The sequence below is a fragment of the Entelurus aequoreus genome, linkage group LG11 (assembly GCF_033978785.1).
Source record: "Entelurus aequoreus isolate RoL-2023_Sb linkage group LG11, RoL_Eaeq_v1.1, whole genome shotgun sequence".
NCBI classification, from domain to species: domain Eukaryota; kingdom Metazoa; phylum Chordata; class Actinopteri; order Syngnathiformes; family Syngnathidae; genus Entelurus; species Entelurus aequoreus.
Genome location: NC_084741.1, coordinates 31,818,050 through 31,843,684, shown reverse-complemented (window position 1 = coordinate 31,843,684; position 25,635 = coordinate 31,818,050). Strand labels below are relative to the sequence as shown.

The following is a 25,635-nucleotide window of genomic DNA, read 5'->3' as shown; positions in this document are numbered from 1 at the left end:
ATAAATCTAAGATGGCAAATCTGAAAATTGACAACGACTTGGTGAGCTTTATCAGAGATTAAAAAAAGAAAAAGTTATTTTCCATTCATTTGCCAATATAAACAGCAGATGTGTTTTGCAAGGGCTAAATATTGGTGTGTAACGAGATGAAAGAAGTAAAGTGAATTATATTTATATAGCCTTTTTCCTCTAGTGCAGCGACGTCAAACTCATTTTAGCTCAGGGGCTGCATGGAGGAAAATCTATTCCCACACGGGCTGGACTGATCAAATCATGGCATAATAATTTAGAAATAAAGACAATTTCATATATATTTTTTAAATTTTACTTTTGGCCAAAAATAGAACAAGCACATTCTTCAAATGTGGAATTTTAATTTTCCTGAGGGAACTCTCCTGAAGGAATCAATAAAGTACTATCTATCTATATTACAACTAATCCTCTTGGCAAAACACTTCAAGTTAGTTGAACATTCTGAAGAAAAAAATGGTGCAGTTTCAAAAACACCGTGGAGAACACGATGAACTTAAGACTTTATCTCAGTGTATTGACAAAACAGGGATCACCTACACGGTGCCTGCGGGTCCCAAGGACCACATGAGTCACCCGCAGGCCTTGTTGTAAAAATAGAAAACTCACTAGTGAGCTGCGTTTAAAATACATTTTTTTCTGCTGTTATTCTTTTTTAATCACATTTGCATTTATACAGATTTTTAAATGAAAATATCTTAAAAATATGGTCATTGTACATTTTTTTTTTTAAATTTTAGATGAAGTCTGACCTACTGTAGTTTAAAGGTCAGTATTGTTCGCCCGACAAGACCAGTGATCATGGAGAATAAAGTCGCGAGCGCAGCGAAGAAGAGCGCTGAATGCAGTTTCTTACCCACCAAAAATGGCGGGAAGAGATAGAAAACGTATAACTTTCAAAGCAAACGGGAGGAGTTCTTTACGACTCTGCAAGAAACTTGCGTGCGTCTCTTTTGCGAGGCAACGGCGAAGCGGCACAAAAAGAAGGAATTTTTGACGTAGAAGTTGTCAAAAAAGCAATGACTATAATTGCTAACACTAAACTTAAAGACGAGAAAAAAATGACACCTTAATAGTCGAATTAAAGGCAACATAACTACAAACTTAACAAATGTGGACATGCTACATTTGAGCATAAAATAAAATACTGACAGTTTGGTCATGTTTGGGTTTTCCTGTGTTTTGGTGTTTTAATTCCTGTCCAGTGTTATTTCTAGTTTCTACTTCCTGTGTTTAGAATTACTTCCTGTTTTAGTGCTCTTGTTTTGTCAGTATTTCCTGTTTAGTTCCATGTCCTGTCAGCACACCTGATTGTAATTAATTAGTTCTATTTAGGTCACCTGGGCCCCACCCTTCAGTGCTGGATTATTGTACTTTTGAGACTGATGCTTAGTGTGCTGTTTTTGTTTGTTCCCTGCTTCCTGGCCTGGTAAATTAGTTTTACTTGCAAGCCGTCTGCCGTCCTTGGGGCCACGCTGCAAGCAACGCTCACCACATCGCGACAAGAACAAACAACAAAAGTAGAAACACACATTTTTACAATGTAGTTCAGTGCGCACATTGTGCCGTTAACCAATTGCGAGCGCTGAATGGAATTCTAACTACCGCATTTTTCGAACTATAAGGCGCACTTAAAATCCTTGAATTTTCTCAAAAATCGACAGTGCGCCTAATGTACAGCATAATTCTGGTTGTGCTTAGTGACCTCGAAGCAATTTTATTTGGTACATGGTGTAATGATAAGTGTGACCAGTAGATGGCAGTCATACATAAGAGATATGTGTAAACTGCAAGATGACGCCAGTAAACAACACCAACACTTTCACTGTTTCTTTGAGAATAAATAACATTACACACGACGCTCAAAAATCTGTCAAAATGTTTTTAGTACGACTTCGGTAAGCTATGAAGCCGCACCGCTTGATGGATTGTCGGCGCATTAAACATACGAGTATTATTATGGTGCGTGTGTTTAAGGGCCGCAAAATGGCACCTATTAGCAGACATATTACCTGACGTTTTGTTTTGCAATATTATGCAAAACCAACTTTTGTTACCTTCTGGTACCTGCTGATGTGTATTTGGGATCTGCATAAGTCCTGAAAATGTGCGCGCGTCCGCCATTGTAGTCCGTGGAGACACCGTAGTCATAAGCGTTCTTCTTTTTTCTCTACCTTCTTATGTGACATTCATATTCCGCTGTTGCCATTTCTAATATAAAGTAGCGTAAAGTTCTTACTTATATCTGTCAGTAGACTAGCTATCAAAGCGCTAAAACCTCTAGTGGGTTTACATAATTCACCTACGGAACTTTAGTTATTAGAGGGTTCCGGTCGGACGTTTTTTCACGGGACACATTTTTGGCGTTGATGTTGCATTATTGAGCCACGGATGAGGAGATCCTTCCATCCGTCCATTTTGCTGCTCCGTTATTGATTTAAGTAAAGTCTGAATGTCATTAAAACAGTTAGCTCCATCTTTTGACACTTCTTCCACTCCCGTCCTTGCATGCTACACCGCTACAACAAAGATGACGGGTAGAAGACGCTGTCGAAGGTGAGCCACGTAGGTAAGACCGCCCAAAAAACGGCGCATCCTGAAGAGACGCTCAGGAAGCTCCAAGATAGTGTTTTAATTTTAGAAAAAAATCATAATATGACCCCTTTAATGCGCCTTATAATCCGGTGTGCCTTTTGTATGAAAATAGACCTGAATAGACCCTCTCATCCGCAGTGCGCTTTTTATACCGGTGCGCCCTATGGTCCGAAAAATACGCTACAAAGATGATGGCCAAGTTGGTTTACGTCTTTGCATATTACCGTTTTGTTATTTTATTCGTTGAGTGGATAATGTAGAATAAAAGAAGGTATTGGTGTGTCGCTAGAGCATTAGTCTGCTGCCAGCCACAACAGGAGCAGCTGATTGGAATAGCGGCAGCCAATCCGGAGGGCGCTTAAAGTCAGCTGACACGTCATCTTAAAAAGTGTGATGTGTGACCTGAGTTAAGAAATAAATTATTTTTGCCACATTCAGTGGACACATTTAAAACAACAGTTGCTTTCATTGAAAAATTGCAGCTCATTTTTATACTTAGCAAACGTATCTTGCGGGCCACAGTCCGGATTAAACCTGTTCGCAGGCGTACGTTTGACACCCCATTACCTAAAGCAGGGGTGTCAAACTCATTTTAAATCGGTGCCACATGGAGAACAATCTACTCCCAAATGGTAAAATCACGGCAGGATAACTTAAAAATAAAGACATCTTCAGATCGTTTTCTTTGTTTAAAAATAGAACAAGCGCATTCTGAAATGGTACAAATAGTAATGTTGTTGTTGTTTTGTTTTTTTCAATTACCTGTTGCGGTTATTAGTATATATACTTTATTTGTCTTTATTTATATTTTCTGAATAAATTATGTGATAATTATCATCAGTCAACTCATTGGTCATAATTTTCAATCTATCAAGATAAAAACATTATTTCAAAATCAAATTACAATATGTTATTTATGTAGTTTGATAATTTTCCTCAACTGACGTACTAACATCATGTGGTTTATGTTGTACATACAGTATGTAGCATCCTCTACAAAGTCTACAAAATGGACACAATTAGAACAGCTGTTTCTTTCAATCAAAAAAGTTCAGGTTGATATTTATACTTAGCAAACTCATCCCATGGGCCGGATAAAACCTGTTCACGGGTCTGATCCGCCCCTCGGGCCGTACGTTTGACACCCCTGACCTACAACTTTAAGTTGCAATTAAACCAGTGTGGGTGGCACTGGAAGCTGGTGGGTAGAGGGTCTTGCCCAAGGACACCGACAGCAGTGACTAGGATGGTAGAAGCAGGAATCGAACCTGGAACCCTCGAGTTTGTAGCCGAGCCACGCCGCCCCAAAGAAAGGTAGACATTTGACTGACACTGTCAGGGAAAAGTTCATGTATTGGATCTCATTACAGGAATATCAACCGCCATTAAGTGTTGTCACCGACCTCAATAAAAAAAATTAAAAAGTGATGTTTCGGTTCTTTGGGGGACATGGATCTGTTTGCTCCGCTTGGGCTTTAACATCTGTGACATAAAGCCGAAAGGAATGACGCATGATGAAAAGTCAGCATATGAAGTATGTTCTGCATAAGCCTGTGGATTCCTGAGCATCCAGAGAGGGCAAGGGGAGAGTTAATAACTCTCATCTGGACGACTGTGACACACAGACACACACACACACACACAAACACACACCTTTTCCCTTTTGCATGCCTCGTTACGTTGTCCTTCCCCCAGCAGTGTAACACGAGCACATAATTGATTTATCACAATGCCGTGTGTCAAAGCGTCATCGACACCTTCACTAAGAACCTTCATCCTCTACACACACAAACACGCTAATTCACATGCGACACGCTTTGAGCGCAGGGATATCTGCGCAGGAAATGACGACTGTTACTTCACAAAGCCTGGGTTTCCTCCATGTGTCAGTCATTGAGGAGTTAAACGGACGCCTTAGGCTTCACCCTCATCTTGTGTGTGTAAGCGGAGTCAGGGCGAGGGACATTGTGTGGCGGGTCAAGGAGATGCTTGTCCATTTTGGAAATGATCAATCAGTTTGTGTTAAAGCTGAGGAAGTACAGTCGCAGGATTTTTTCAGATTACATTTTTGGTAACACTTTAGTATGGGGAACATATTCTAAGTAACAAATACTTAATTAAAAGTTATTTGGACACTAGGGTAACATATGGGAACGGCGTGGCGGAGTTGGGAGAGTGGCCGTGCCAGCAACCTGAGGGTTCCTGGTTCAAATCCCCAGCTTCTACCAACCTAGTCACATCGGTTGTGTCCTTGAGCAAGACACTTCACCCTTGCTCCTGATGGATCGTGGTTAGGGCCTTGCATGGCAGCTCCCGCCATCAGTGTGTGAATGTGTGTGTTAATGTGGAAATAGTGTCAATGCGCTTTGAGTACCTTGAAGGTAGAAAAGTGCTTTACAAGTATAACCATTAACATAGACTTAATTTAGAGTGATTTGGTTAGGGTTAGGGGTTTAGGGTTTTTGTATAATAAGGCCATGCAGACTAAGGCATTAATTAGTACTTAATAATGACTAATTAGGAGCCAATATGTTACTAATTTGCATGTTAATAAGCAACTAATTCAGTGGCTCTTAACCTGGGTTCGATCGAACCCTAAGGGTTCGGTGAGTCGGCCTCAGGGGTTCGGCGGAGCCTCCGCCACCGAGGTAAAGAGACATCCGATTTATCGTGTAAATCAGGGGTGTCCAAAGTGCAGCCCGGGGGCCAATTGCGGCCCGCAGCTAATTGTTTACCGGCCCGCCACACATTCTGGAAATACTATTACAAAAATTAAAAAAAAACATTAAAAAAAGTGGAATGAGGTGAAATCTCCCTAGGAAAAGGTGCAATGTTGACACAAAGCTGCCATGCAGGCTGTTTTTTCTTCTTCTTTTGTCTATCTTTATTTCAATTTTTTTGCCATTGCTCAAAAAAAATAAAAATAACAATCTTATAATGACTTATTAATCTATTCAAGGCTCCAATTGTTTAAATATTTCACTTTAAAATGTTTTATGTGGAAAATATTGCATATATATTGCATATGTTTTTGTATGTTGCCATACAAAAACATCAACGTTTTCTTTGACAAAAGAGCATAAAACAAACAAGATAATAGTTGAAATGTAATATTCAGGTAACATGACCCTTAAAATAAAAAATAAAAAATCCATATACAGTATTTTGTTATGGTTTGAAAATGAAAAATATCAAAATGGCCCCCGCATGCTTTAATTTTTCCGTGTGCGGACCTCAGTGGAAAAAGTTTGGACACCCCTGGTGTAAATAAAAACTTCTCCCTATCAGCGTATTATGGATACCCCCAAACAATGTTCCCTCTAATTTTCTATCTGATTTGCAGGTTTTTTGATTGATTGATTGAAACTTTTACTAGCAGATTGCAAAGGAAGAGAATACACAGTACAGTTTACACCAGACCTGGGCATTGTACGGCCCGCGGGCCGCATCCGGCCCTTTGCGCATCCCTGTCCGGCCCGCGTGACGCCAATCATAAATTACAAAATCAATTTCAAAAAGTATCTATGTCGAGTGTGCAATACAACGGTGCTGCTTTTGTTTTGAAACACGTTATTTGTACAACTTCCGTGTGGACGTATGCGCGTGTGCGATTGTGAGTGAATTGAACGGCGCAATTACAAATGACAAAATAAAGTTTAAAAAACATCTATGTCGTGCGCGCAATACAACTGTGCTGCTTTTATTTTGAAATGTGTTATTTATGCCGTATGTCCGGGGGGAACCTGTGAGTGAAGGTGCATAGAGACAAGTGATGAGACGCTAAAAAAAGAAAAGTTGATGAGGAATGGCGTGTTTCCAACAAGACATGGACTGCCAAGTATTTCTTTACATAAATTAATGGTAAAGCCGTGTGCTTAATGTGTGGTACACAGGTTGCTGTGTTTAAATATCATTTTAATCGCCACTACACGAAGAAACACGAGGGAAAATACCGGAATGTGTCTGATGAAGCGCGCGCAAGGGAGGCTGATGCGTTGATGGTAAAACTGCAAACCCAACAAGGACTTTGTGCCATATTTCACACCCCCAGAGATGCAGCCGTCAGGACAAGTTTCGTCATTTCTCACAAAAGCGCCAGAAAAAGTAAGGCGTTTTCTGACGGAGAGTTTATTAAGGAGTGCTTATTGGACTTTGTTGCGCTGATAATGCCCGGAGACATGGACTGTTTTTCGCTAACTTTGGATGAGAGCTCTGATGCAGTCAATTAAAGAGACAACCACAGGTAATGACTTGCTCACAGAGGTAAATGCGTGTTGGGACAAGCTGGCAGGTGTGACAATCCAATCCACTTTATTTATATAGCACATTTAAACAACAAAATGTTTCCAAAGTGCTGCACAACAATATTAAAAACAATATTCAAATATTATCCTTAGCTCCACCAATGACTGAATAAAAAGAAAAAACAATTACATATAAAACCAATATAAAAAACAATATAAAATAAATATGATTAAAAACTATTTTTAACAACAGATGGTTGTCCAAATCTGATGGGGAAAAATGTTGGATAATGCAGGATAAAGTGACCATCAAAAGCAATCTGCTTTTGTATAAAGTTAAGTTAGGTTAAATTAAATTATTATTATTATTATCATCATTATTATTTATCTTACGGTATATCAAAAATAATATTGAGCAAAATCTAATTGAAATATTGTCGTGTGGCCCTTCAGCAGTGCTCGGGTTGCTTATGCGGCCCCCGGTGAAAATTAATTGCCCACCCCTGGTTTACACAGTACAGTACATATTCCGTACAATTGACCACTAAATGGTAACACCCGAATACGTTTTTCAACTTGTTTAAGTCGGGGTCCACGTTAATCAATTCATGGTAATGTGTCTAAGGTGTGTAATTTGTTGTGAGTTCATGCACTGTGTTGGTTTTGTTCTATGAACAAGGTGATGTTCATGCACGGTTCATTTTGTGCACCAGTAAAAAAACATACAACTTTTTCTTGAATTTGAAAAAAATATATATGTATATTTTTTACTAAAGGGTTCGGTGAATGCACATATGAAACTGGTGGGGTTCGGTACCTCCAACAAGGTTAAGAACCACTGAACTAATTAACGGTGAATATGTTCCCCATACTAAAGTGTTACCTTTTTTTTTTTTTTTTAAGTGTGCATCCACTCACCTCTGTTTGAGTGACCATGGGATTTCCCAGGTCACACACCACCATCCTGGACTCGTTCACCATCTTGTACTCGCAGTTCAACTGGGCCAAAGACTAGAGGAAGAACATGTGGGAAAGGACACAAAAAGTGAGCATCATAGAACGTGATGAATGCAAAGCGACGGGAGTCACAAGAAGGAACAAGAGAGCGTCTAAAAACAGGGAGGAGGGAGCACCAGTGATGAATGCTCTGACAGTAACAACCTCATCCATCACGTAGCTCCATTACACACTCATTAGTGCAGACAAACAAACAGCAATTGATCCTGTCCATTTCCGGGGCTACTCACACAGCTTGAAGGCTTTTAGGCCTTTGCCAGCAAAGCAATGATAAAGTTGCTTTAATCAACCCAACGCAACAGGAAGTGATGTCATGTGACCGCGTGCACACAAGCCAGGTTCCGTTCTGAAGTTGTTGTTTTTTTAGAAAGAACCCATGAGAAGTGTGTCTGCAGCATGTAAGAACAATATTCTTCCAGGTTCTTACGTCAGAAAAGGTGCACAACTGCCTTCATCCCAGCCCTAAAATGTGGGCGTCCCTTGTCAAATCTGGTCTACCGCGTATTCCACCGTCGACTTAAACACTTTTGTTCTTACGCGCCTATGACGCTGGAATAAGTCCAGCGCCCCTGGAAGGTAAAACGTTATATTGCACTTGAAGTTTGGATGCCGTGTACACCACACATAATAAAATGGTAAAGGTAACTTCCAGAAAACGATCAAATATATTCTCATCGCTTCAACTGAGACACCTGGAAACTGTCAGAACGTGGTCCTTAAGTTGTTGTGTTTTCCCAGGAATGCAATGGAAAGTTGGCGCGGGCAAGACGTGAATGTAAGTACATGATTTATTAAAACACCAACAAACTACAAAAAAAGGAAGCAAACAAAAGGCGCGCACAATGGCGGAGAACAAACTTGACTAATGAAACAAAACTTGCACAAAGGCAGAAACTATGAACAATAAGCAAAAACTTACTTGGCATGGAACAGCATGAAACTATGGCAGACAGGAATATCATGGGTAGCAGTAGCATGGATGGATAGATAATGTCACCACGACGAACAACAGAAACAGACCGGCTTAAATAGCAGTGACATGATCAGTGAAAACAGGTGCGTGACTCAAAACGTGAAACAGGTGCGTGACATGACAGGTGAAAACTAATGGGTTGCTATGGTGACAAAACAAACAAAAGTGCAAAAAGAGTCCAAAAACAAAACCGAACATGACTAAAACAAAACATGATCACACCGACATGAAAGAAACATCCATTGAGATGATAACAAAAGCGCCGTAATGCCACACTATGCACATTCTTGTCTCATAAATGTGACCATAGTGGAAGGGGAACGCGCCTATATCTGCCATGTTTGGCCATCCTGGTAATAACGGACGTTCAATGCAACTGGACGGTGATTAATGACTATTTGAAAGAAAATACATTCAAAATTTTGAGTCTATCAAATGATCATTGTTTTTCTGACAGTTAATATCGCGCTCCCTGGTGCAAGCACACACTCTTAACATCACAAATAACATCGGGGTGGTTATAGTAACAATTAGAGATGTCCGATAATGGCTTTTTTACCGATATCCGATATTGTCCAACTCTTAATTACCGATACCGATATCAACCGATACCGATATATACAGTCGTGGAATTAACACATTATTATGCCTAATTTTGTTCTGATGCCCCGCTGGATGCATTAAACCATGTAACAAGGTTTTCCAAAATAAAGCAACTCAAGTTATGGAAAAAAATGCCAACATGGCACTGCCATATTTATTATTGAAGTCACAAAGTGTATTCTTTTTTTTAACATGCCTCAAAAGAATAACAGTGCAATACTTTTTCATAACAAGGTCACTACTGCCTAGTTTCTCTTGTTATATTCTTATTTTACAGTTATATTTTTATTCTCATTGTTGCTTTTTATTTTTATTCTTATTGTACTATTTTTCTATTCTGTTTCCATTTATACCCCCATTATTTACTTTTTACTTTTTAAATTCTATCTCAATTCTGTACACTGCTGCTGGAATTTTAATTTTCCTGAGGGAACTCTCCTGAAGGAATCAATAAAGTACTATCTATCTATCCAAACAGCAGCTTGGAATTTGGGACATGCTCTCCCTGAGAGAGACTATGAGAGGTTGAGGTGGGCGGGGTTGAGGTGGGGTGGTAGGGGTTAGCGGGGGGGGGGTTATATTGTAGCGTCCCGGAAGAGTTAGTAATACAAGGGATTCTGGGTATTTGTTCTGTTGTGTTTATGTTGTGTTACGGTGCCGATGTTCTCCCGAAACGTGTTTGTCATTCTTGTTTGGTGTGGGTTCACAGTGTGGTGCATATTTGTAACAGTGTTAAAGTTGTTTATACGGACACCCTCAGTGTGACCTGTATGGCTGTTGACCAAGTATGTCTTGCATCAATTCGTAATGAGTAAAGTCGGTAGATATTATGTGACTGGGATGGCATGCACGTAAAGGAAGTGCCTTAAAGGTTTATTGTTTCTCTGTACCTCTCCCTACGTCCGTGTACACAGCGGCGTTTAAAAACGTCATACATTTTACTTTTAAAAACCGATACCGATATTATCGGACAGCCCTAAGAACAAGTAAACAAAGTTTCATCTACAGATTATTATTCACATTCAGCCAAGAAGAAGAAGCTGTTTTAGCGTGCCCACACGCACCACATTACCATGACAACACAAGTTCACATGACAGGCACTGCCTGGATTGATACAGACTTTTCAAATTTTAAAGTATTATCTTTTTCATGGATTTCAATGGCATTCACTGGTGTCGGTAAAACTCCATGTTCCACAACTTTCACACAACCAAGACAGAGAGGTGCCATGGCAAAGTCTTCCTCATTAGCAGGCATGTGATTTGAACTTAATGAAAAAGAGTGAAAATAAGCCGGGGGTCTGGGGGCCGCAGGTCCAGCCAGGTCCAGGGCGGTGCCTTGGTGCGGGGTGCAGTCATGTTGTTTATGTTTCACAATGATTCAACTATTCAATGTCAAAATATAAACAGTAGAAATAATGAACAAAATGTCAGCTACGGTCTTGTTCTAAAACACCAATGAAAAAAAGTTAGCATTTAGACAGGCTATACTGTAGCAAAAGTCATCACATGTCTGCCACTCAGCATCAAGGGTTGGAATTGGGGGTTAAATCACCAAAAATGATTCCCGGGCGCGGCCACCGCTGCTGCTCACTGCTCCCCTCACCTCCCAGGGGATGATCAAGGGTGATGGGTCAAATGCAGAGGATAATTTCGCCACACCTAGTGTGTGTGTGACATTCATGGGTACTTTAACTTTAACAATCATGTGAAGTGAAGTGAATTACATTTATATAGCGCTTTTTCTCAAGTGACTCAAAGCGCTTTACATAGTGAAACCCAATATCTAAGTTACATTCAAACCAGTGTGGGTGGCACTGGGAGCAGGTGGGTAAAGTGTCTTGCCCAAGGACACAACGGCAGTGACTAGGATGGCGGAAGCGGGGATCGAACCTGCAACCCTCAAGTTGCTGGCACGGCCGCTCTACCAACCGAGCTATACCGCTCGGTTGGTAGAGCGGTATAGCTATAGATATATGTGTTCTTAAATGTGTATTTCCACGTCTTCCATGTCGAGATGATTTTGATTTGGGCTTACATGGCAAACATCCATCCGCTTGTCCCTTTCGGGGTCGCGGGGGGTGCTGGAGCCTATCTCAGCTGCATTTGGGTAAACAACTAAAATGAATGTTTTATCCAGACGCATACATTTGTCCAAATGTGGCCAAGTAGACGCATTGTGGGTTTCCTGGACATCGTTTACATTGCTAAAAGAAAAATCTAAGGAAAAGAATCCCTCTCCCATCTTCCACTAGTTTTTTTAATATATAAATCGCCCGCTTGAATGTTCCCTCTTCTCTTCTACAACTCTCTCGTCGTCATTTGGGATGTCTGTTGTGATTTCCCTTCCTGGTTCCATGACCCGCCCTATATTGCCTCTGATTAGCCTGTCCCTAATGTTTTGCCCTAATCTTAACCAATCGTGACTCATCAGAGTAAACCAACCAACCAATCATGGATGTTCTTATATGTAAACCAACCAATCATCATTGATGTTTCCCGTATATATTTTGTCACCTGGCCGTGGAGTTTCTTTGCCATATAGCTTCTATTTTTAAGTTACCGTATTTTTCGGACTATAAGTCGCATTTTTTTTCATAGTTTGGCCGGGGGTGCAACTTATACTCAGGAGCGACTTATGTGTGAAATTATTAACACATTACCGTAAAATATCAAATAATATTATTTAGCTCATTCACGTAAGAGACTAGAAGTATAAGATTTCATGGGATTTACTGATTAGGAGTGACAGATTGTTTGGTAAACGTATAGCATGTTCTATACGTTATAGTTATTTGAATGACTCTTACCATAATATGTTACGTTAACATACCAGGCACGTTCTCAGTTGGTTATTTATGCGTCATATAACGTACACTTATTCAGCCTGTTGTTCACTATTCTTTATTTATTTTAAATTGTCTTTCAAATGTCTATTCTTGGTGTTGGGTTTTATCAAATAAATTTCCCCAAAAAATGCGACTTATACTCCAGTGCGATTTATATATGTTTTTTTACTTCTTTATTTTGCATTTTCAGCCGGTGCGACTTATACTCCGGAGCGATTTATACTCCGAAAAATAAGGTAATCATTTCAAAACCATAGTTTTTTACCACTGGATGATCAAAAACCGTACTCATTACGTAGTTGTTGGCAGGTATGGCAAAGAGACGGATCAAGATTTTACCAGACATTCTATGTCGTAAAAAACAAAGAAAAACGGAATTAAAAAATATATATTTTTACATAGATAAAAAAGACGGATTTCCGACTATAGACGGAAAAATCCCATGCCTGTCATTAGTAATGAGCCCGCCTTCATTTACAATTTAAGCACTTTTGCCAAATTTATGCGAGAGGGCGCGTCCGCAGGCTGGATTAGAGAATACGAGTAAGAGAAACGTGTGCGTAAAAAAACCGCTGAAGTGTGTGTTATTCACCTCCACTTTCCTCTCCACGCCAATGTAGTCGGCCTCTGGTGGGATCAGAGCGTGGAGCTCCGTCTCGTAGGCCCCTTCTCCTCGGTTTGCAGCTGTGATGGTCAACATGAGCAAATTGTCGTCACCAATCACCAGCTCAGAGTGGTCCCTAAATCACAGCACAGCAAAGACATTCGTCTATATAAAGTTCATATACACATGGAAATAAGTATTATAATGGACACTTATAATGTATTTGGTCTTTTCTGATTTATAAATGTTGTTACAATGTTGGATACTCGTGTTAAACAAATCATAAGCTTTAGGCATTTGGGCTTTTGGATGCAGTTTTGGATGTCTCAAGACTACTGGGTCTTTTTCTTTTTAAATGGTTACTGTGTGACGTCACACTGAGTTAAGCTACCTGCTTCAAGCTGTGAGCATGTTATGTGCTATTCCTTCTGGTCTCATGTCCTCCCACTTGCTCTGATGTCTATAAAATACATATTTATGGGTTATTTGTCTTCACTAAATTTTAAACGGTACTGTTTTGTTAAGGGATGTCCGATAATGGCTTTTTGCCGATATCCGATATTGTCCATCTCTTAATTACCGATACCGATATCAACCGATACCGATATATACAGTCGTGGAATTAACACATTATTATGCCTAATTTGGACAACCAGGTATGGTGAAGATAAGGTCCTTTAAAAAAAAAATTATAAAATAAGATAAATAAATTAAAAACATTTTCTTGAATAAAAATAAAAAATAAAAACAGTTACATAGAAACTAGTAATTAATGAAAATGAGTAAAATTAACTGTTAAAGGTTAGTACTATTAGTGGACCAGCAGCACGCACAATCATGTGTGCTTACGGACTGTATCCCTTGCAGACTGTATTGATATATATTGATATATAATGTAGGAACCAGAATATTAATAACAGAAAGAAACAACCCTTTTGTGTGAATGAGTGTGAACTTTTGGGTTGGTGCACTAATTGTAAGTGTATCTTATGTTTTTTATGTTGATTTAATAAAAAATAAAAAAAAATTAAAAATTTAAAAAACGATACAGATAATAAATAAACCGATACCGATAATTTCCGATATTACATTTTACAGCATTTATCGGCCGATAATATCGGCAGGCCGATATTTCTCCAGTTTTGTTCAACATGGACCAGTAAGTAGGAACTTGATGGACAAGTAAAGGCGACATTACGACTTGGTTTGAGGAAACACAAGAAGTGGTAGGACAAAATATTATTTGCAACTACTGTAATCGTGGCAAGTGCACAATAAAACTGACGTGCGACATGCGGTAATATAAATGCTGCTAATAGCACCTTTTTTATGCAGCGTGTGCAGGTGTATTTAATGTTGTGACCGGTAAATCTATGTAATGTTTATGAAAAAAAAAAGTAAGTACTTGTCAGCGTGTACGCACGTATGCGTTTTATGTTATTTTTCCTTTGTTTTGTGTTTTTTCCTGTCGTTTGTTATACTTTCTGTTTTGGTTAGTTTTGCTGTATCTGTCTATGTTATTCTAACAACTTTACCTCTGCTTCTGAGCGCTATTATCCTCACCAATTGCCCATCAGGATGGTTTATCTACCAGTGTCGCCTGATTCTCGATGATGGTTCATTGTCTTGTGTTCATGTCTCCCGTTGATGTTTGGACGACCTGTATTATTTTCTTTTGCTTGGTACTTAATTAAATCCCTATCCTGCTCTAACCTGTACATCACCTGCCGTCTCTGCATCCTGGAATCCTGCCGCCTGCAACCACATGCATTCTTGATAATGATAAAAAAACTAAACTTAACTTAATTTACGTACACCGCAAGGAAGTATTTTAAATGTAGATTAAAATCATCATGGGTCCCCTTTAAAAACAAATTTAGCACCACCAAGCTCAAAAGTGACAGGTGTTGGTGCTGTGTTGCCAATCTAGACTAGGAAGGTTTTACAAGAAGATTTTTTTTTCTTTTTGATTTTTGAGTCACCGCACAACCTGGACCCTGTTTGAGAATAAAAAAGTGGTATGGTCCTATCTGGTGATGCCTCAATGTGTGTCACTTTAAAAAAAAAAGTTGGATACAGCTGCTGTGTTATTTGACTGCAAAACATCAAACTGTGTTTATCAGGAAGTGCTCCTTTCGGCTCACAATGACAGTTCCGGGGAGTGGCGTAACGAGTTTGACATCAGTTTTTGTCTTCATCATCGATCTAAATGGAACTAAGAAAAAGAAGAAATTTAGAAGTGTGGGTTTATTTTGATTTTATAACGGAAAATAATGTTAATGTTCTTCTTTTCTCATTGACCAGAGTTGTGTGTTTCATATTCCTTTCTGCGCAGCTATTTGTTTAAAAATAGCAAAACTACTTTGTGGAGGGGGGCGTGGCCTGCGGGCCTGCAGCGAAGCGGGGTGTGCCAGGACCGGTCTCAAAGTCAGCGACAGGTGCGTAGATGGCCCACCTGGGCCTTGTTATCTAATCACCTGTCACTCTGTATAAGCAGCAAACCGGGAGGAGAGAGGTTGTTGGAGCTGGAGCAAGAGCGCGAGACCAACAGACTACTGCTGAAAAGCAACCAGAAACATTGTTGGAAAAATAAAAACGGTATTTTAAACCATGAAACAGGTTCGCCTGGAGATGCTTGGTGGTCAAGAGGACCCACTGAAAGAGAGCTTTCACATACTTATATTTGCTAATTATCGATTCTATTTGCAGTTCAAATATGACTAAATTGATTCAGCATAAGGCCATTCTGACTCAGTGCAGTGTCAATACAGCTAGTTTGTGTGCCACACACTCACTAAGGCATCACTAGTCCTATTTATTTGATCATCTTCTGTGAATCTGCAACAGAAACACATTAACACAAAGCTATTGGTTCAACTTAAAGGAAGTTCATGCCGTACTATTTCTCTTTGTTTTTATTCTCAAGCTATCTCCTTAGTTAATTCCATTTTGTGACAATGACAACCTGATTAGAAACATACATAATGTCCATATAATTGTATTCACAGTATATGGGGTGTCGGAATGCTACAGGACTTAGCCCAATTTTCTAAATATGACTCATGTGGGATTCATTCATTTGTCTGAAATGGAATCCCCTTGACCCCAGTAGTGTGGAAGTGACAGGATGTTTGTATAATGTTGCCATGGAGACAGCATGCAGCTGGAAGCACTACAGAGAGAAGGCTAGTTCACGTAGACAAACAAATGGCAAGTTGAAGTACAGTGAGCAACTGTGATGTAAACGTATCTCATTGTTTGAAGAATAACACATTTGTTGGTCTGATGTGTGTGTTGCTGTCCTGACGTGTTCATTGTTTATTGGCGGAGGTCATAGGGCGTGGCCATGCTTGTGTGTCTTACATGCCAGCAGAGAGCTTGAGGTCCGGGATGCAAATATTGTCGTCTCCGCAGTCCAGGAGAATGTAGGCCTGGGGAGAAAAAAGATGTTTAAAGATAAATCACAGCAAATTGAGAAAGAATGAGTTAAGGCTGTCTCAAATCGAACATTTTGTTAGTGCACTTCAATATGTGTACTATGTACACCGCATACTTAGTTGCTGAATGTGCAGATTTTAAAAGTGTAGTGCTGTCTTACCCTGATTACTGTCAGTAAAGGGGGTCCTGATACAACTTTTTCACTTTTGATACAGTACCATTATTAGAGCCTTGCGTATTGCCTGATAATGATATTATTTTAACAATATCAGCACAAATCATAGAACATACTTGGATTATTTTGTAGGGCAGAATGTCAGAAAAGGTTTGATCAAGTGAATTTACACCGAGAAACAATGATAGGTATGAAAAAACACTAAACTTATGACAGATTTATGCTTTTGTTTGTTGTTCATTTGTTTGTGGTCACAATAATTCATAAAATTACGCCTATGACAGTAAATTGAATGATGCGGACACGCTTGTTACTGGATACTTTCTAATACGCTTCTGCCTTGGAAACTTTGTATGTTTAAGTAACAGTTGATACATGTCGTGGTTTAGACTGCATAATTATTCAATGAAGGACACTTAAAACGTATGTTTAGCTGAGAGCTGGGCACATATTTTGACTGGGGGGCCACATTGAGAGAAAAAATGTGTCTGGGGGGGCCAATGTTTATGTATGTATAAATTATACGTACACATTTAGCTGTAAAATCCTGCTGTACAATATGTGTGTTTGATTCCCTTTTTTCAGGAACACTAATACCAAAAGTCACAATGTCCGATAGAATTATATGAACAGACTACCTAAAAAAAACCCGTAACGGAGCTTTACGGTTTTTTACGGAATGGGACACCAAAAATGTACATCAAAATAAAGAAAGTGGGATTTACTGAATATTAACAACATAAACATCGCTCCTCTTTTACTTCTCTGATCAGCTCCTCTATAGACATCTTTTTACAATCAAGCAAAATGTGCTCAGCTGTTGCATAGCTACTAACCTCTAATAGCCTACAGTGTACCATGTTTACCTTTTGAAAATGACCTGACTAAAATAGAAGAAAAGAGCAGCCTTGTGTGCAGAGTGGCGGACATTTAGATGTTAACTGGCTGTCCAGCTTTGCACAAGTAAACTGCTTGTATCGGAGCTTATATCAGAGATTTTAGATGCAGGCCAATATCATCTGAAACATGATTTGCTTTTGCTAATATCAGACCGATATCAATATCAGATCAGGACACCTCAACTGTCAGTCCCACTTACCAGAAATGAACACCAATATTTGTAGCCGGCTTACTTTTTGTCTTTGTCTCTCCTTTTTGACTGAACTGCAACCACTCAAGTTAGTCCTTTCCGTAATGTAGTCAAGATGGCAATGACGGAGGGTGGTTAGGGTCTAATACTGCACACTCACCATCCAGGCACTGCATTTATCCGTACTTCTCAGCATGCATGCACTTATGCAGAAAATGTTAAGTGTAAGTGTGGACACTTGATTCATGTACAACTACACACATCCAGGATCTAAATAGAATATAAAAGCTGTATAATAAATGTCAAGTGCATTAGTTTGATCTAATAAACATGTTCTTGTCTGGCATGCACACGACACCACAATCTTGAGCAGGGGTGTCAAACATATGGCCCGTGGGCCTGATCCGGGTTTTATCCAGCCCGCGGGATGAGTTTGCTTAGTATAAAAATGAGCTGAAATTTTTGAATGGAAAAAAAAAACTGCTGTTCTAAATGTGTCCACTAGATGTCGCAATAGCAATTCTTTGTATCTTTGTAGATTATGCTACATATGTTAAAAAAATAAACCACATGATGTTAGTGCACCAGTCGAGGAAAATGAGCAAACTACATAATTCCATCCATCCATCCATCTTCTTCCGCTTATCCGAGGTCGGGTCGCGGGGGCAGCAGCCTAAGCAGGGAAGCCCAGACTTCCCTCTCCCCAGCCACTTCGTCCAGCTCCTCCCGGGGGATCCCGAGGCGTTCCCAGGCCAGCCGGGAGACATAGTCTTCCCAACGTGTCCTGGGTCTTCCCCGTGGCCTCCTACCGGTCGGACGTGCCCTAAACACCTCTCTAGGGAGGCGTTCGGGTGGCATCCTGACCAGATGCCCGAACCACCTCATCTGGCTCCTCTCGATGTGGAGGAACAGCGGCTTTACTTTGAGCTCCCCCCGGATGGCAGAGCTCCTCACCCTATCTCTAAGGGAGAGCCCCGCCACCCGGCGGAGGAAACTCATTTCGGCCGCTTGTACCTGTGATCTTGTCCTTTCGGTCATAACCCAAAGCTCATGACCATAGGTGAGGAACTACATAAATAACATTCTGTATTTTGATTTTGATATTAGTTTTTTATCTTGATAGATTGAAAATGAACACCAATGAGTTGACTGATGAACATTATTATCACATAATTTATTCAGAAAGTATAAGTGACGGCAAACAAAGATAGAATACTATTAACCGCAACATGTAAGTGTAAAAACAACAACAACAACATTCATTTTTAAACAAAGAAAACAATGTGAAGTAGGGATGTCGATAAATGCTTTAAAATGTAATATCGGAAATTATCGGTATTGGTTTCAAAAAGTAAAATGTATGACTTTTTAAAACGCCGCTGTGTACACGGAAGTAGGGAGAATTACAGAGCGCCAATAAGCATACTTGATCAACAGTCATACAGGTCACACTGAGGGTGACCGTATAAACAACTTTAACACTGTTACAAATATGCGCCACACTGTGAACCCACACCAAACAAGAATGACGAACACATTTCGGGAGAACATCCGCACCGTAACACAACATAAACACAACCGAACAAATACCCAGAACCCCTTGCAGCACTAACTCTTCCGGGACGCTACAATATACACCCCCCCCAACCACCTCATGCTCTCTCAGGGACAGCATGTCCCAAATTCCAAGCTGTTGTTTTGAGGCATGTTAAAAAAATAATGCACTTTGTGATTTCAATTTTTTTAAAAATATGGCAGTGCCATGTTGGCATCTTTTTCTATAACTTGAGTTAATTTATTTTGGAAAACCTTGTTACATTGTTTAATGCGTCCAGCGGGGCATCACAACAAAATTAGGCATAATAATGTGTTAATTCCACGACTGTATATATCGGTATCGGTTGATATCGGTATCGGTAATTAAGAGTTGGACAATATCGGAATATCGGATATCGGCAAAAAAGCCATTATCGGACATCTCTAATGTGAAATTGTCTTTATTTAGAAGTTATCGTGCCGTGATTTTACCAGTCCGGCCCACTTGGGAGTAGATTTTTCCCCATGTGGCCCTCGATCTGAAATTAGTTTGACACCCTTGATCTAGAGGCTGAATAGCTTTTAAAGACATGTATGAGTTAGGTTGACATGGCGTTTGTACCCACAAGTTCTTGCAGGAAGGTGCTGCTATAGTAGTTCAGGACAGGTGGCAGCGCTTGGCCCTGAGTGGGAGGGGCCAGGCTGTAGTTCAGAGCCAATGAGATGGGAGACAATTTGTCCCGGAACTCGTCCTCCTCCTGCGGCGATATAGCCATCATATAAAGGCCCATCATCAAGTGGCCATAAACATTTATATGATCTGCTCACCCTGAGATAAATGGTGTAGTTGAGGCAGGCCTTCGGATGCTTGTGACCCAGTCTCAGGAGTCCGGTGAGTTGAGGCTGCTGGGAGTCCAAGAAGAGGACACGCCTCACGCCTCCTCGGATGCCTTTCAACCAATCCAAATGCAGCTCTGCTCTGAGGTCTGAAGGGGAACGTGAGGCACGAGAAGATGTGTCATACTCGGGATGTAACGGTATGACAATTTCATATCACGGTTATTGCCACCAAAATGATCATTATCATCACTGTATTGTTGAATGTGCTCAGAAAGTACTCATACACACTTACAATCAAGTATAATTTAAAAAAATAAATATAACAAATAAATAGCCAAACAATAAACTATCTTGGCAAAGGATATATGTTTTACAATCATTAATCTTAATAATAATATTGTTCTGGCTACCTATAAGCAATATTATTTTTATTTGAGTGTTTAAATACAAAACCCAAAACCAGTGAAGTTGGCACGTTGTGTAAATCGTAAATAAAAACAACATACAATGATTTGCAAACCCTTTTCAACTTACATTCAATTAAATAGACTGCAAAGACAAGATACTTAACGTTCGAACTGGTAAACTTTGTTTTTTTTTTTGCAAATATTAGCTCATTTGGAATTTAATGCCAGCAACATGTTTCAAAAAAGCTGGCACAAGTGAGAAAAAGATTGAGAAAGTTGAGGAATGCTCATCAAACACTTACTTGGAACATCCCACAGGTGAACACGCTAATTGGGAACAGGTGGGTGCCATGATTGGGTATAAAAGTAGATTCCATGAAATGCTCAGTCATTCACAAACAAGGATGGGGCGAGGGTCACCACTTTGTAAACAAATGCGTGAGCAAATTGTCGAACAGTTTAAGAACAACATTTATCAACCAGCTATTGCAAGAAAATTTAGGGATTTCACCATCTACGGTCCGTAATATCATCAAAAAGTTCAGAGAATCTGGAGAAATCCCTGCACGTAAGCCGCAAGCCCGTGACTTTCAATCCCTCAGGCGGTACTGCATCAAAAAGCGACATCAGTGTGTAAAGGATATCACCACATGGGCTCAGGAACACTTCAGAAAACTACTGTCAGTAACTACAGTTCGTCGCTACATCTGTAAGTGCAAGTTAAAACTCTATTATGCAAAGCAAAAGCCATTTATCAATAACACCCAGAAACGCTGCTAGCTTCGCTGGGCCCAAGTTCGTCTAAGATGGACTAATGCAAAGTGGAAAAGTGTTCTGTGGTCTGACGAGTCCACATTTCAAATTGTTTTTGGAAATTGTGGACGTTGTGCACTCCAGACCAAAGATGAAAAGAACCATATAGGTGCAAAGTTCAAAAGCCAGCATCTGTGATAGTATGGGGGTGTATTAGTGTCCAAGGCATGGGTAACTTACACATGAAAGGTACATACAGGTTTGGGAGCAACATTTGTTGCCATCCAAGCAACGTCTTTTTCATGGACACCCCTGCTTATTTCAGCAAGACAATGCCAAGCCACATTCTGCACATGTTACAACAGCGTGGCTTCGTAGTAAAAGAGTGCGGGTACTAGACTGGCCTGCCTGTAGTCCAGACCTGTCTCCCATTATAAATAAATGATCAATTGGTTATACTTGTATAGCGCTTTTCTACCTTCAAGGTACTCAAAGCGTTTGTATTTCCACATTCACCCATTCACACACACATTCACACACTGATGGCGGGAGCTGCCATGCAAGGCGCTAACCAGCACCCATCAGAGCAAGGGTGAAGTGTCTTGCCCAAGGACACAACGGACGTGACTAGGATGGTAGAAGGTGGGGATTGAACCCCAGTAACCAGCAACCCTCCGATTGCTGGCACGGCCACTCTACCAACTTCGCCACGCCGTCCCTAGCGAAAATGTGTGGCGCATTTGAAGTCTACAATATAACAACGGAGATCCCGGACTGTTGAACAACTTAAGCTGTACATCAAGCAAGAATGGGAAATAATTCCACCTGAAAAGCTTCAAAAATTGGTCTCCGCAGTTCCCAAACGTTTACGGAGTGTTGTTAAATGGAAAGGCCATGTAACACAGTGGTGAAAATGCCGCTGTGCCAATTTTTTTCCAATGTGTTGCTGCCATTAAATTCTAAGTTAAAGGCCTACTGAAATGAATTTTTTTTATTTAAACGGGGATAGCAGATCCATTCTATGTGTCATACTTGATTATTTCACGATATTGCCATATTTTTGCTGAAAGGATTTAGTAGAGAACATCGACGATAAAGTTCGCAACTTTTGGTCGCTGATAAAAAAAAGCCTTGCCTGTACCGGAAGTAGCGTGACGTCACAGGTTGAAAGGCTCCTCACATTTCCCCATTGTTTACACCAGCAGCGAGAGCGATTCGGTCCGAGAAAGCGACGATAACCCCATTAATTTGAGCCAGGATGAAAGATTCGTGGATGAGGAACGTGAGAGTGAAGGACTAGAGTGCAGTGCAGGACGCATCTTTTTTCGGTCTGACCGTAACTTAGGTACAAGCTGGCTCATTGGATTCCACACTCTCTCCTTTTTCTATTGTGGATCACGGATTTGTATTTTAAACCACCTCGGATACTATATCCTCTTGAAAATGAGAGTCGAGAACGCGAAATGGACATTCACAGTGACTTTTATCTCCACGACAATACATCGGTGAAGCACTTTAGCTACGGAGCTAATGTGATAGCATCGGGCTTAACTGCGGATAGAGACAAAAGAAATAAACCCCTGACTGGAAGGATAGACAGAAAATCAACAATACTATTAAACCATGGACATTTAACTCCACGGTTAATGCTTTCCAGCCTGGCGAAGCTTAACAATGCTGTTGCTAACGATGCCATTGAAGCTAACTTAGCTACGGGACCTCACAGAGCTATGCTAAAAACATTAGCTATCCACCTATGGCAGTCAGCCCTCATCTGCTCATCAACACCCGTGCTCACCTGCGTTCCAGCGATTGACGGAAGGACGAAGGACTTCACCCGATCATCCGTGCGGTCGGCGGCTAGCGTCGGATAGCGCGTCTGCTATCCAAGTCAAAGTCTTCCTGGTTGTGTTGCTACAGCCAGCCGCTAATACACCGATCCCACCTACAACTTTCTTCTTTGCAGTCTTCATTGTTCATTAAACAAATTGCAAAAGATTCACCAACACAGATGTCCAGAATATTCACCAACACAGATGTCCAGAATACTGTGGAATTTTGAGATGAAAACAGAGCTTTTTGTATTGCATTCAATGGTGTCCGAATACTTCCGTTTAACTACTGACGTCAAGCGCATACGTCATCATACATAAACGTTTTCAACCGGAAGTTTAGCGGGAAATTTAAAATTGCACTTTATAAGTTAACCCGGCCGTATTGGCATGTGTTGCAATGTTAAGATTTCATCATTGATATATAAACTATCAGACTGCGTGGTCGGTAGTAGTGGGTTTCAGTAGGCCTTTAATGATTATTTGTAAAAAAAAATTAAGTTTCTCAGTTCGAACATTAAATATCTTGTCTTTGGAGTCTATTTAATTAAATATAAGTTGAAAAGGATTTGCAAATCATTGTATTCTTTTTTTATTTACGATTTACACAACGTGTTAACTTCACTGGTTTTGGGTTTTGTATTTTTATGCACAAGCTCTAAACATATTTGAGCCGTAATTAATAATTCCGACTTCACGGAAATGATTGTACCATGGTTTCTGTACTATAAATGATGAGCTATAAAGGAAGCAGGCGGCTTACCCACAGAGCTGGGGATGCCCGTTCCACCCACTTCTGCACACACATCCACCTTCAGGCTGCAGGTAAGAAGATAAAGAGTTAATGTCGCATATAAAGTTCCTTTTGGACTTATTTCCCAATCTTTGTAAGGGAATTTAGTCATTGTGTTGGTAAATACCACTGAGGGGATTTCCATTCAGTCAGTCAGACATGGGAGACTGGGCAACAGTCCTGCACTTCCTATATTTATGTGTTTATCAACGTATGTGTGTGCGTGCGTGTGTGTGTGTGTGTGTGTTTATCGCCTCTTCCATCAAGGAAACAGGAAGGTGAGTCCCACACTAAGGAGTTGCTAATATCCACTAATTTGAAATTTGGCGACATAAGGCTGTGTTTGTTTGGTTCCACTTCAGTAACTCTAATAGTTTGAATGCGCACATTGAGGATGGCGCAGTGTTTCTTAAAAAACATTGGAATTAGAAACTGAGTGGTACAGAGGCGGTAGTGCAAGCTCTAAAATATTAGTATGTTAAATAAAATCCTTCTTTAAATCATTTTGACCTTTTCAGTTAGTTTTGTGTTGTATGTAAAACCATGTGTATTTAATGTGTGCTCAAGTGTGACTAATAATAAGCAGTGTGTGTGTGTGTGTGTGTGTCTGTGTGCATGTGTGGCATGCATATGTGTATGCTGCAAGGAAATGAGGCCAATTTTACAAACAGCACACACATCAGAGAATGGTTAGTCAATATTCTGTGGAACCTTTCCCAAAATGCATCTGTGCACCACCACCTAACACATTGCTATTGTTAGCCACGCTTTTGATAAACCCTCGAGTTGTACTTAATTCGATTAAAAAACAACTTTTGACCTTTTTGTGTTTTGGAATAATGTGTGTTTCTTTTTTTTTCTTTTTTTTTTAGAAAAACCAATAAGCTGTTTATATTTTTAAAGTTGTGACCAAACTTTAGCGGCTGCATTCAATCTATTTTAGAACAAACAGTCCTAGTCATAAGGGGACACATGCTTGGAACAATAAACTGATACATAAACAAAGACAACACATACTTGGCCTACGTTTTTGCAGTTATCATCAAAAAGGAAAATGGAATGCATTGTTTGCATATTGGAAAAAAAAGGAGACCGGTATTTGCACTTTCAGTGGTGATACTATACCACAAAGTACTTGAAAACAATGAGGGGACGTTGAAGCAGATGACAGCTGGATTTATCATATCAGTGATTTAAATCCGTTTTTTAAACTACCACTGCACTGAAACATGTTTGCACATTATTTCTGTTGAATTAAAATATGTACTTTTAACCACATATTACATTGTATGAGTGTAATAGGTTGTCTTTAATACGACAATAACTGAATAAGGAAAAATAACATTTTGATTAAAGGTAACTGTGTAGTTTTGGTTTCTTGCTGTAGATCTGTCATTTTTTGACAGTGCTTTGTATTCAGATGGCGCAGTCCTATTGCAGTATGTTGTCAATCTTTTAGGAGCACTCAATTTATTACTGTACGTAGCATAGTTTTGATATTGTGTGCATTAAAAGGGACAAGCGGTAGAAAATGGATGGATGGATAGTATGATTTTAAAAAGATGCCATTATTCCGTATATATGATTGAATGCTGTTTTTTCATTTCAAACAAAAAACATGAGTACACGAAAAAGAAGAAGAAGACGTAGAAAGAAGTAGTAGAAGAAGAAAAAGAAGTAGAAGAAGACGAAAAAGAAGTACAAGAAGTAGAAGTAGAATAAGTAGAAGTCGAAGAAGCAGAAGAAAAAAAAGAAGTATGTATGCAGATTGTTTTTTGTTATTTTTACATTTTATAGTGGTTAATTTATTTTTACACTTTGACAATGCAAAAAATAAAACGTGAAGTTTTTGAAGG

General features: G+C 39.8%; 1 protein-coding gene across 1 annotated transcript in view; it reads right to left on the bottom strand.

Annotated features, from left to right (window-relative positions):
* Positions 1-25,635, bottom strand: part of itga8 (integrin, alpha 8) — a 191,894-nt gene that overhangs the window by 33,332 nt on the left and 132,927 nt on the right. Inside the window, exons 16-21 of the mRNA XM_062062941.1 lie at positions 23,750-23,805; positions 19,983-20,140; positions 19,781-19,912; positions 16,279-16,346; positions 12,904-13,051; positions 7,788-7,880 (exon numbers count right to left, since the gene is read on the bottom strand). Coding sequence (XP_061918925.1) covers positions 7,788-7,880; positions 12,904-13,051; positions 16,279-16,346; positions 19,781-19,912; positions 19,983-20,140; positions 23,750-23,805 — 655 coding nt within the window. The remainder of the gene's footprint in view (positions 1-7,787; positions 7,881-12,903; positions 13,052-16,278; positions 16,347-19,780; positions 19,913-19,982; positions 20,141-23,749; positions 23,806-25,635) is intronic.